General features: G+C 31.5%; 2 protein-coding genes across 3 annotated transcripts; one reads left to right on the plus strand and one right to left on the minus strand.

Annotated features, from left to right (window-relative positions):
• Nucleotides 1-3,261: 3,261 nt before the first annotated feature.
• Nucleotides 3,262-6,770, plus strand: LOC122630563 (glycerate kinase). The gene is made up of 2 exons (XM_043815172.1): nt 3,262-3,665; nt 3,726-6,770. Exon 2 carries the CDS (start codon nt 3,753-3,755, stop codon nt 5,787-5,789), a length of 2,037 nt encoding a protein of 678 aa, XP_043671107.1. The 5' UTR covers nt 3,262-3,665; nt 3,726-3,752; the 3' UTR covers nt 5,790-6,770.
• A 669-nt stretch (nt 6,771-7,439) lies between these two features.
• LOC122630562 (KAT8 regulatory NSL complex subunit 1) lies at nt 7,440-12,992 on the minus strand. Of its 2 annotated transcripts, none has more exons than XM_043815170.1 (11): nt 12,874-12,992; nt 11,050-12,752; nt 10,150-10,652; nt 9,613-9,807; nt 9,291-9,519; nt 9,084-9,191; nt 8,925-9,000; nt 8,662-8,821; nt 8,383-8,579; nt 8,164-8,295; nt 7,440-7,748 (listed from the first exon to the last, which is right to left on the minus strand). In XM_043815170.1, exons 2-11 carry the CDS (start codon nt 12,525-12,527, stop codon nt 7,602-7,604), a joined length of 3,225 nt encoding a protein of 1,074 aa, XP_043671105.1. In that variant the 5' UTR covers nt 12,528-12,752; nt 12,874-12,992; the 3' UTR covers nt 7,440-7,601. The 2 variants fall into 2 exon arrangements, with proteins under 2 accessions (XP_043671105.1, XP_043671106.1); XM_043815171.1 differs by lacking the exon at nt 7,440-7,748 and adding an exon at nt 7,757-8,036.
• Nucleotides 12,993-13,346: the final 354 nt, after the last annotated feature.

A 13,346-nucleotide genomic window follows, 5' to 3' on the forward strand; every position in this document is an offset into this window, starting at 1 on the left:
CGCGGTGGGACCTGGGTCGGAAGTACTTTTGTTGTAACTAAATTTAATGGGATGGAAGTATTTCCGAGCGAATGGCTGCATATTTCAAGATTTTTCCAAGATCTTTTCTATGTAATTCCAAATTTCATTTCACATCTCTTATTCACGTTTCTTACACCTTTCGTATATTCATCAATAAATTCACAGTCATTTTTATTCATTGGTTCGCACAGGTATGTAATGATACCTGGTATGTATGTAATAATTGAAATAATTATTTCACACTAATTGTTACAGTTGCTCTCGTGTGGGTCCCATGAGTGAGGCTCATGGGCGTGGGCTTCAGTGCGGGTCTCCGTTCAGTATCGAAAAATCGAGCTCGAGTTTCGTACTCCCGTTTTGATCGGGTCCATCATTTCTTTTCTTTTCCTTTCTCTTCTCTTCTCTTCTTTTCAATTCCATCTTTTTCACATGTGTACGTGTTTCACTCCATCTTACAGATATTCTTTTCTCTCCTTTCCGAGTTCTGTCGTTTTAACATGCGCGCACGTTCCGGCTTCCTTTTCTTCTCTTTCTCTTCCTCTTCTTCTGTTCTTCACTGATTTCGATACATCGGCGCAGGTTCAATGTATCGTCGAATGGTTTGTTTCATATTCGATTGTTAGACGGGAATACGGGTAGGATAGAAAGAACATTTGCGCGTGTGTCGGCGGGCACAGACGTGGTGTTCCCGGGCGCGATTAAAAGTCCTACCGGGGACTTCGTTTTATTTGTTCGGCGATTATTTGCTCACGCCGGTCTCGCGAATCTTAGAGAGTAGAGTCACCGTTAGCTCGTGGGTCCCTAGATGCAGCAACCTCCACGTGGTGGGACCTGGGTCGGTAGTACTTATAATATATTGAAATCCATTATGATACAAGTACTACCGGGCGAATGGCTGCATATCTCAGTTAAATTCCAAAAGCTCTTCATTCTAATTATTATTAAATATTAAAATACTTACATTTTCCTTATCTGGTAATACTATAATAAATAAACAAACTAAATATAGAAAATTCTACAATAATTTCTTAGAGAAACTCACAGAATAATTATAATTTTTATATTGTTCTTATTTATTCTTATTTGTTTTCCTTTATTATCTTTTATTCTCATTTACTTAATGGAGTCATTGTTAACTCATGGATCTCCAGATCCAGCAATCTCTACATGATGAAGTCTAAGTCGGTGCAACTCACAGTATAGTGAATTAAATTTCCAGTGCTACTTAGCCAATAGCTGCCTATAATCATTTTATATTGCTAATAATAACAGTAATTCATATTTTTCTCATATTTTTCGCTGAAGTCACATCCGCTTCGAGCAAAGAACGATGAACGGCCTTAAAGAAAAAAGAATTAAAGGAAAGTATTGAGAATATCGAAAAGTTTTCTTCTTGTAACTTCAAAGATATTTTGTAATCGATATATTTTTGTTGCAGTTTTTTTCACTTAGATTATACTTTCATTCTTAGATATAATTGTTAACAGAAATAACTTTTGTCGAAATAATTCCAATCCAAAAAATGTTCTCCTCTAATACGCCGAATGGAATAATAGAAAAATGAAAAAGTATAAAACTTTTTGATCCACTTTCAGAACTCGTGAGATTCTCCCATAGGAACTCGAGAAAATTACAAGAAGGCGATCTTCTTGGAATCATAAATAAACGCGTCGTGTCATTGGACGTACCTACTCGTTGAACGATGATCTACCACTCTCGCTCGCACTTCGTCTCCTTTCTTTAGACTTTTCTTCTTCCTTCTATCGTTCGGAAAGCAATACCTAACTGCAACATCCAACAGCACGCGTTCGATGGTAAACTTCTCTCATTGACATTCTTAACGCATTTTACACAGCAAAATCTTCTTCCTCTTACAGACGATAAAGAAGGGAGTTGTTTCGCCATTATCACGATATATGCTTCTCGTTCGTTTTCGTACGGAATAGTAATAAAAGGTTTACTTAATCATGAAATATCATTAACTAGAATAAAATATATTCGTTAATAACAACCGTTGTAATTTCATATTGTTAGATAGACCTATCTGTAAAACGAACGAAGAAGGATAAAGGCGGTTTTCGATCCAAAGCAAAAGCAAAGGAAGCGTAACTTTGAAAAGAACCGATAAAGACAGTCGAATCGAATTTTATCCGACATCAAATCGAGGTCTTGGTAAAACTTGTCATCTCGGATTATGGTTTAGAAACGTGGATATTACCAGCCAAGCGAGATATTAGTTTCATTAATGTGCATTGGACAACTGTGATCGTTCAGTGAGCATTAACACGTAATGATTTATGAAAACGCATCGATGATCACGAGTATTATTGTAAAACGATATACCGTATATCCGTAACTTATATCTTGTTAGAAAGAAACTAGATTGAATGATTATGATCGACCACACGCTCGTAAAGAATGTTTCATTGTTGTTTAATCGGCTAGGCTGCAAGAAAAAAGAATATGAAAGTCAAAAACTTCATTCCTTTGAAATAATTTTCAAACTGTATGATGAAACCAATAATAAATGTTGAGGCGCCAATGTGAACTTCGTTATCTGATAAGCGTCTTCGATATATGATATCGCGTACAAATGAGATAAACACTTTTATGCTTTGTCACGTTGCTAGAAAAATATTCAAGTACACTCATCCCTTGATTAACGCAATACTTTTTATACGCAAATTTTTTTTTCTTTTTTTACACGATAAATTATCCAACCGTTTACATGATACTTTTATACGCGATCTATTTTTCTTTACGCGATCTAATTTTACGCGATCAAAAACTATATTCTTTTGTAATTAATTATAATTAAAAATATATTCTTTTATATTTAAATATAAATTCATTAAAGAAAAGCATTAGCTTTACATATATCATTTTATAGATTTCTACTATATCGATATTTCACATCAATGTTCATTAATTTCAGGTTTCTACTATACCGATCTTTCAAGATAATTTCATTAGGTTATCGTAGAATTCATTTTCTACAGTAGGTAATTATATCAAAATTACCTTTCATATTAAAACAAGATTTTATTATATTAATATTTTATATAAAATATTAATATCTTGAGATATTATTTGTGTTTTAATTGAAAATATTATCAAGCTAATTGATTGCATATGATTTTTTATGATCATTACGGAAAATACATTATTTCACAAGCACGTCAGAGCGAAAGAAATAAATCTATATTATATGTTGTCTATGATATAATTTTCATCCCCACTTTTAGATTAGTATGCAATCTGATCGCGACTTCGATGGTACGCAATTTATCAATATGTAGATATAAAGTAACATTTTATATTTTCATCTACCAATGAAACAAAACTAATGAATCTAGGAACGTAACACAGTGTGTTTGTGACGTATTCATAGAACAAATATTCAGCATACTTTTTGGTTAAATGTGAAATTTTATACCATTTAAATATATAGAATATTTTTTTAATTTATAACAAGTAATCCTGATAAAATTAATAATTCAATGTAATAGTGTAAAATGATGTCATTACAGTGATTAGAAAAGTGTGCCTTTTTCAATCGATCATTACAACATCAAGAAGACCAACAAACATGGTTAATGCAACACACACTCATAATATTTGAAAAGTTTACAAATTAATTTAAGGTTTGTGTTTGTTTCCTTATTTGTTATTCGTTTTATTGCTATAATTTTTGCTTACTACAGATTTAGAACAGAAATAATTTTTTTAATATGGCTACCAAGATATTATTGGATGAAGTAAGATCTAATTTGAAAGCAATTTTTCTTTCCGCAATAAAAGCTGTTTCTCCAAAGCGAATAATAAAGGATAAGGTGAAATTAGAAAATGAAACTTTATACATTGAAAATAATAGTTTCCTTATAGGGGAGAAAGTTTATTTAGTAGGTTTTGGCAAAGCTGTAATGAATATGGCTATAGAATTAGAAAATATACTTGGCAATCGTTTAGTCAAAGGTATAGTTAGTGTACCTGAAATATCAAAAGATTCCATATGGACATTCGATGAAACATCTAGTTTTCCCAATCAAAAAACTACTGCGCTTCAATTTCAAGAAGGAACTGTGCATAATCAACCAGATAATAGATCCTTAAATACGACACATGATATTATAGATCTAGTTGAATCATTAACTAAGACAGATACTTTAATTGTATTAATATCAGGTGGAGGATCTGCACTACTTTATATGCCAAGACCTACAATCGATTCTGAAGATAAAATACGTTTGTGTAGAGAATTGCAAAATTCTGGCGCTGATATAACAGAAGTTAATATATTAAGACGAAAGTTATCTATGGTTAAAGGTGGTGGTCTTGCTAGAATGGCTTATCCAGCTTCAATTATTTCTTTAATAATATCTGATATCATAGATGATCCCATTGATTTAATTGCTAGTGGCCCTACTGTTTATAATCCCAAATCACCAGAAGAAGTTATTGCTGTTTTAAAGAAATATAATTTATTCAAAACTGTGGAAAGTGATTTAAAATATATTATTACATCTACAGAAACTTTTAATGATGCACCTTTATTAGATTCCGAAAAGAAATTTAAGCACGTCAATAACATCATTCTAGCAAATAATATGACAGCAATTGAAGGAGCAAGACTAGAAGCTTTACGTAAGAAAATTGTACCAATAATATTACAAAATAATATTAAAGGTGATGTTCATGACGTTAGCTTAGCATATGTACATGTGACAAACTTAATATGTCTTGCATTAAACAAGACATTAACTATAGAAGATTTTATTACGAGTATTGATAAATCAGAGATCATTTCTTTAGAAGCTGAGAAAGTAAAAGAAATTTATTCTCTGATTGAAAATGTCAATCACAATGGTGTAGTTTTAATAGGTGCTGGAGAACCAACAGTTAAAGTTACTGGTACAGGGAAAGGTGGAAGAAATCAAGAATTAGCATTATATTTTTCTTTAGACTGGTTAGCAAAAGTAAAAAGTAATCCACTGCTAGCAACTTATGATGTAGTAATATTTAGTGGTGGTACGGATGGCCAAGATGGACCCACAGATGCAGCAGGTGCATTTGGTTACCCTGCTTTTGCACCAGTGGTGTATGAGTTACTTGAGATTTTAAAATCAAAAAGAATCCAAGAAATAGCAGCATTTCACTCAAAAAAAGCAGATAAAATTGCTGATGATGTAATACCTCAAGATCCGTGTAAGAGATACTTATTAAGTGATTATCTGAAACCAATATCCACTAAATTAACAAATCAAGAATCAAATAAAATAACAGACGAAATAGATGATATTGAATTACTTGATATACATGAATATGAAAAAAAATATAAGACAGAATTAATGATTATGGAAGTGGAACGTATAATACCTGAAAATGTCTTAACAGAGAATGATTCATACAATTTTTTTTCTCGCTTTATGAAAGGGGAAAATTTAATTAAAACTGGTTTTACTGGTACAAACGTCATGGATTTACATTTTATTTATATTAAGAAACGCGATTGCATGTGTGAAATGAATCCAAAGGAAGAAGATTTAACAGTTACAAGTTTAGATGATCATGATTTACATATTGATCCAGCAACCATTGAACGACATAAATCTTTACGCATGCAAGATTTCTTTAAAAAAGACATCCTGGATAAAGCAATAACTCGTAAAATTGATATAGAAAAATTAAATATAAAAATAATAGACGAAAATTTACGTGATCCATGTTGTAACAAGGAACGAAAATTGCCAGTGATTAAAACAGAATAATTAAAATAGAAAATATATTCCAAAATATAATGGTGTATAAATGAATAGCAGACAATCTTGGTATGTAATATTAAATCTAATAATCTATTTTACCTCACACAATTCTCTCATTTAATAACGACATTGCATTCCTTTTTGGATCATGTACATAATAAGATTTATTATTCAATAGAATAAATTTCTTATTAATAACATTTGATATTTTCGATATGTGTATAAAAAAAAGTATATAGTAAATATTAGACACATAAAAGTGAGAATATTTTTTGATACCTAACTTTATTTCTCAACATAGTTTACAAATTTAAATGCATATTTGTTGATAATCTCCACTAAAATAAAGAATTTATTAAGTATTATCACAGATTGATTAAAAGAAGCAAAATCACAGTGACAAATCTATAATTATTTATTACTTAATGCCTCGTAAATTGTACACAGAATTAAAGAGTAGTAGTCAGTACGCAGATTATTTTTTCATTATAAGATGGATGATTTCTTTTTTATCTGCAATTACATTTTATTTACAATTTTATGAAGAAAGTAAGATAACATTATATGTTAACAAAATAAAAAAGTTTTTTATGATCATATTTTGCTTTTTAACCCAAGCTTTGCTTATATTCATTAATACAAAAGTAGATGTAATTGAAGGGTAAATTTGCAAAATCTACCGTGAATCATATTTTATCGTTTTAAAAACGAAATGAGAAAGTTTATAAATATTTTTCATCATTTACTAACATATACTTTGGTAGTGAATTTATAACCAAAAAAAAATATATTGTGTTTATATACTATCATTTAAATATAATAATCACAATGATCGATCATATATGATACTTATAAAGAATTATTTTTATGTGGCATAAATAAAACCAAATATCAATTTTACATGTCAAACATAACTCATGCACATATATTCTTATAATACTTGTAAGTTATAGCAAATGTCATCAAATACTCCAATGTTTAAATTAAGAAAAAAACTATATCTTGCAAAACTACCCTTTAATTATATTAATGATATATTTTATTGAAGAAAAAAAAGATATGAGAATAAGTTAATTGATTAAGTTTTCACCCACAGTACTACAAATTAAAAATTCATTTTTACAAAAGAAGTATGAGACAGCCCTTTGAAAAAAAAAAAACTGCCATGGACTGTAACATACAAAGTCTAAAAACATTCGCAAAAATTATAACTACAAATAATGACAATGAATACACAGTAGTACGTAAAGATAATAAAGCAAGGGCACAGTGATCATGTTCTTAACAAATAATTCTTGCTATCTTTAAAGCAAATTCTCTCGTTTCACTCAAAGTAAAAAAAAGAAGACAATATTGTCCACGCATAACAGAAATATTTCAATCGTCTTTAGTTAACGTTATAAATTTCATATGATATAAATATACGTCCGTCAGTATGAAACTGATTCATCTCATGAGATTCTAACTTTAAAAAGTCTAAATGAGACATAACATCCTAATGAAGATTACACGCGCATATATTCTATTTTTTTTTTCTTTTTCTTTTTTTCCTTTACTAAAGCAAATTACATTCGTACAATTCTAACACTTTGGACAAAATAGTTATATTTGAAAACAAAAATAAACATTGAGGTTTTTCCATTGATTTAAGCAAAATGAAGTTATAAAATTTATATTTATAATACACTTTACAGATTCGTAATACCATTAACTTAAGGTGCATATTACATGACCGGCAGGTATATATAACAATTGACAGGTAGCTTCTGCATATAGTAACGACAATATAGACATACTGTACTTATTAAAACCTTTATCCTATCTTTTAGCAGTCGGACGTATTCTTTCCTTTTCAGTATCCCTATTGTCAGCTACCGTCCATTCAGGATCATTAGGATCCTCCCCTTCTATGTCACAACAAGCAGATTCTGTTGAATCAGATTCAGGAGATTCCAATTCCCCATCCTAGAAATAAAATGTAAAAAATCTACCTAAATATTCTTTATAATTTAAACCAGCGTATAATAGGCAGTTGGAATAAAAATGATCTTTTTCAACTGATATATGGCAGCAGCAAAAAATAATTGATATAAATGAAGATAACTAAATAATTCTAATATTGAGAAATACAACAATATATTATTTAAACGCTATTCTTTTATATAATTACTAAATCTATAATACGTATTAAAAAAAAAATTTATTACGTTAAATATTAGAAAGCATCAATTGGAACTGCTTACCAGAAGTAGCCTTGAGGAGCCATGAAATTTGGCTCAAAGTTATATTAATAATCACAGTACGAATACTCGAATATTAATTTATCAAAAAGAATTTAATTAATGTCTCATGTGAAATTATTTTAAAACGATATACATACATCGTCTTTATCTTCGTCTCGAGGACACAGAGATACCGATGAAGTTTGCCAATGTCCATCTGGCATTACTTCGACCATCTTGTCATAAACTTCCTCAGACAGTGGAAATACTCGTGGTTCATACGGTAAAATCTAGATTGAAACATTTGTATAAATATCATAACGAATTATATGACAAACGTAATGAATTAATTTCTTCAAGAGTAGAACAAATTTTACCTCATTCTCATCTTCATTGTAAGAAGTTCCAACGTCGTCTTTTCCTATCCTTAAAACGGACATGGCACGACGTCGATGTGAATCCAAGTTTTGTTGTTGATGTTCTGTCTCCTGTACTTGTAAAGGAGTTGCAGGTGGAGATGTGATTGGAGACATTACATCTCCACCAAAGTCACTAGCATGTGGAGACATGGGATCTAAAAATAAAAACAAAAAATATTCCATTAGCATACTCAAATTAATAAATTAATTTCACAAGTTTTATTTGACAAAGCACACCTGGTGTGTTCGCACCACTATCTGCTCTACTGTCAGTACGGCGATTGTGACGAATACGTGTTTGATGAGGCATATTGAGGTACGTCATGAAACGTTTATTTTCTTCGCGTTCACTTCGTTCATGTCTTAAAGCAATTGTTTCATCTGATATATCCTCAAACTATTAACACCATATAAAATATCATTTAATACGTCATAATAATAATAATAATAATATATATATATATATAATCTAAATAATCTCCTTTCAAAATAGTACTTACATCACTGTCTTGACTAGGCCTATGCATAATACCATTTTTTACGTCAGTTTTTGGTCGATCTTCGCACAGTCGCCATCTATTAAATAATAATCAATTTACATATTTATTTATAATTTCAATATATAAACATTTTTCTTATATATATATATATATATTTACTTTGGAGTTAAAATTTCTTTATATTGTAATTTTTCAAGCCTTGTTGAAGCTGCTACGCTATACGGGATGACAATATTGTCTATATCGTACGAGTTTTGTCGCAAACGTCTGAAACATTTTGTTTAACGTTAATTGCATTACTAACATACCAAATACAACGTATACGAAAGAATGAATATATTAAATATTTTCCATTTTTCATCTTACCCATGCAAAGTTGAATTCCTCTCTTTTACTGAATTTTTTTCCAGTGTAGTATTGGTATGTTGTAATGGAGAAGGCACTGGAGAAGAATGTTTACTGGAACTAGAAAGCGCATTAATATCCTCATCATCCTCAGTTGGCAACTTTGGTACTCTTTTCCTGCTTAAACCATTTGCATTTCTTTCATGTCCTAGTCTATTTCTCTTTCCTTTTAGCATCTTCCTCTTAATCCCTATATAATATACATATATATATAAATTAATATACAAGGTATAAATGAAATGGTTAATCAGTTTTAAAATCAAAAAAATGTCTTGATACATACGTGCTGTGAAGATGCTAGAAGAGGACTGTTTCAAACGTGTAGCATACTTCGCTCTATGTCCAGGAAGTTTTTTATTTCTCCTTTCATTACTATCTTTATCCTTTAATCGAGTAATACGCGAACTTCCTCTCAACATCTTTTGTTGCCACTCTGCTGATTTCATGATAGCTTCTAAATGGGTTCCTTGAACAATCTCTGCCAAAAAAGAGGAAATTCAGGATGAAATTAAAATCTAAAATCTAGACAAAATAATTATTGAAAGATATTATAAAATTATTAAGCCATCTGTAAATAAGTATAAAAATTTGAATTAAATATAACATGTGTTACTATTCATTCCTTAGATAAAGCAACTATATAAGTTATGAACAGTAATATAAGCAAATAATAGAATAATCATAGAAAGAAAAGAAAATATACACGCACACACACAACATTTTTCTTATCAAATCAAAAAGATTCTACAAAATAATCAAATAATTCATAATTACCTAGACAAATAGCACATTATTTTCATATTATTGTATATTAACTTACCATCTGGAAAAGATAAAACTGGATGATAACAAGGATCAACAAGTGCCAGCCTCTCTTGAACAGACAGTTGTTCAATTGGTTCTTGTGTCTGAGTTGGATCTAGCCTTCCTGTGCACAAAGCACATGCAGGCAATGTATGATCACAGCTACATCTTACTGTGGATGCTTTAGCTGCACGTTTTGAGACTTCGTGTAGCCTATCAACTTGTAATAATTTTCGCTTTCTATAAAAACTCCATACAAATGGACGAGTTCTGCTAGCTGAGAGTTCACTTTCAGGTAAATTATATCGACCAGTAGAACCAGGCAAAACACCACTATATCCATTTACTGTTTCTGCATTGTCAAGTATCACTAGACCCTTCACCGCCCTAACTTGACGTTGAAGTTCATTGTGTTGTCTAATTCTATATTCTAAATCTGATATTTGTGCCTGCAACCAGGTCCACCTCGATGCTATACCTGCACGGTCTTGAGCATATCTCCATGCTGCTCTTTTAGATCTACAAATAAAATATTTATTAATGATAAATCATTATCCTAACGATTATAATATTTTGTTTGCAAATAAATACAAAGAAATTTATCAGTGATTATAAAATCATAATTTTTCGTTTCAATAGAAATATATTAGAATTATTTAATATTCTGAACACTGATCTTATCAATTCTTTCATTATAATATAATAAATAAGGTATTCTACATAGAAGAGCTAATTATAAATTATTTCTAAAATAGGAAAAAAAAATATATGATAGAGTGTTGAATAAATCTTATATAAGACTGACTCACAATATTTTTAACTAATTTTTATGCAAGTAATACATATATCATAGAAAGACATAAAATAAATAATAATTGTATGCCTAAATAAAAGTTAAAGAAAAAAAATGACTTACATTGGTAGTTGTTGCTGATGTGGATTATTAAATGATTGCATTTCATCACAGCTTTCTCCACCACTACTAGATGCAGTACAATCTGAATCCAAATTAGATTCTACAATGTGTAACTGAGTTGCCAAAGGTCCTGCTACATTTTCAACTTCTTCACTATTGATTTTAACTTGAGGCATACCAAAAACTGGCATTCGGTTACCATTATTACCAGACGTATTACCCAAATTATCACGCGATCCACCACCAAAGTATCGACAACACAAACGCTGACGATGTGCATTATTACTTTGAGTAACACACATCTTTTCGATTTTTTGTAAAAATGAATTCAAACTACTACTAATCTCAGGAAAATTTCTGACATTGGACTTAGAACTGATATTGACCAATTCTTGAAATAAACACTTTTTAACTCCATGATGAGCAAGTTCAAGCACACCTGTATTTTCTTCTGCAACATGTCTACCAACAAGTCGCGCTTGAAGCTTTCTCAGTCTTCTAAGTAGAAATGCGCACTTCCTCTCATTTTCAAATTGTTTCTGCGCAACAGTTTCTTGTTGTAAACGTAAACTGTTGGTTTTTTGCTGGTCTACTGTTTCTGGAATATTTATATTTTCGTTACAAAGGCTCATAACATCAGCGTCAGTAAGTAAATCTCGTGCGAAAGATGAGAATCCTTCTTCAGGAATTGGAAACATTTCCACATTGTCCACATTGTCCACACTGTCCACGTTACCTTGTACAGGTTCAGAACTACCAGCAGTATTTTCTGCATTCTCTACACATTCTATAGATTTAATTACTTGCAGAATTTCGTCTACATTTTGTCCGATATCACCCACAGTGCTTATATTGCACTGTTCATTGTCCGTATTAATCTCTGTACCAAAAGCCATTATTTGATCAACATCCAAATTTTTATTGTCTCCTTCTACAGTAGCAGATTCCACCAAAGACAAATCGTCGCTTGTTTTCAAGAAGCCCATGTTGTCTGCGTGATCACCCATAGATGGGTCGTTCATTATAGTATCAATCTCCTTCTTTTTGGGACTGTCCGGCGTCACCGGCCGTTTACAGTCCTGATCCGTAAAAATCTCCCTTAAGATCAAGTCAGAGCCGTGCGTGTAAGTAGATAAATTGTCAAGACTATTGGCGTATTTTGAATTAATAACATAACGAATAAGATCTTTAGATACACCATGCAGGTACTGCTCGTCGATTTTTGATGGCTGAACGTTCGCGGATACAACGAACTTTGCCAGAATTTCTCGATCGTGACAGACCTGCGTAGCCTGCTCAGGGGACAAAAACCCCACAGCTGGTAGAGAAGGGAGCAAATTTTCAGGCTTTTGAGGACCGTCTTCCGTCAGAGCAGGGGCCATTACTGCCGCCAACAATGCCGATGCTGCAGCCTCGACATCCAGAGGCTCCCACGTACGCCAACGCTCGCTCTCTTCGCGTACTTCACCTACTCCCATTCATTCATGATTATAATTTTAATCTTTGGCTCTACCGTTTATTAGAAATTTCACTGGATATGCCCCTTCTCTCTTTCTTTAATGCATTAGCTTTTTTCGATTAAAAATTCTTGGACGTTTCTACGTCTTCGGTCATATACTGTGCATCATCGTATTTCTTGATATTCCAGTTGCTTAATTCTGTCATCTTTGTGTTAAGTATTCATAGAAATCACGTTACGAATCCTGCAAAAAGAAAAGTTAAAAATCGATCAGTTTTGATTGCAATGTACAAATTTCGTTACATCATAAATTTTCAGATAATTTCTAAACTATATCTACGACTACTTAAGGAAAAATGAATTACCTTAATTAAAAACAAATTCGTACACTAACAAGGAACTCTAAGATCCTAAATTTTTTATCGATATCCAACTAGTCATTCTTATAAAAACACCTGGATACTTCTTTCATACGTTAAAGCCTAAAGATCATACCCCAAATATGAAACATACACTTGGTAAGATAAGAAAAGATTGATGAAGAACCGATAGCAATGTTTAATCATTAAAAAGAAAAGTTCTGTGTAAAGATAAACACATTCTATCGTTACACTGAGAAATAAACTCGCCTTATATTCCATTTCCACAATCGACGTCGTATCTTTCACAGCAAAAAAACGGCACAGTAATTCCAACGTGGGAAACAAGCAGAAAACGGCAATGTGGTCGTGTAAAAAGGTCGCTTTTCAAAGATGAGCTCGCACGCTCCCCTCTCGTTCGGATCTTCGTCCAAAATCGAAAGTAAAAGAGCGATGATATTACGCCGCACCGTCTTGGG

Source organism: Vespula pensylvanica, chromosome 7 (genome assembly GCF_014466175.1).
Source record: "Vespula pensylvanica isolate Volc-1 chromosome 7, ASM1446617v1, whole genome shotgun sequence".
NCBI lineage: Eukaryota > Metazoa > Arthropoda > Insecta > Hymenoptera > Vespidae > Vespula > Vespula pensylvanica.

Coding starts and splice junctions, on each gene's coding strand:
- LOC122630563 (XM_043815172.1), top strand. CDS start 3,753: ATGGCTACCAAGATATTATTGGATGAAGTAAGATCTAATTTGAAAGCA.
- LOC122630562 (XM_043815170.1), bottom strand. CDS start 12,527: ATGGGAGTAGGTGAAGTACGCGAAGAGAGCGAGCGTTGGCGTACGTGG. Junction 9,808..10,149: donor AGTTTTATCTTTTCCAGATG/GTAAGTTAATAT, acceptor CTTTTTTGGCAG/AGATTGTTCAAGGAACCCAT. Junction 8,822..8,924: donor GGCCTAGTCAAGACAGTGAT/GTAAGTACTATT, acceptor TGGTGTTAATAG/TTTGAGGATATATCAGATGA.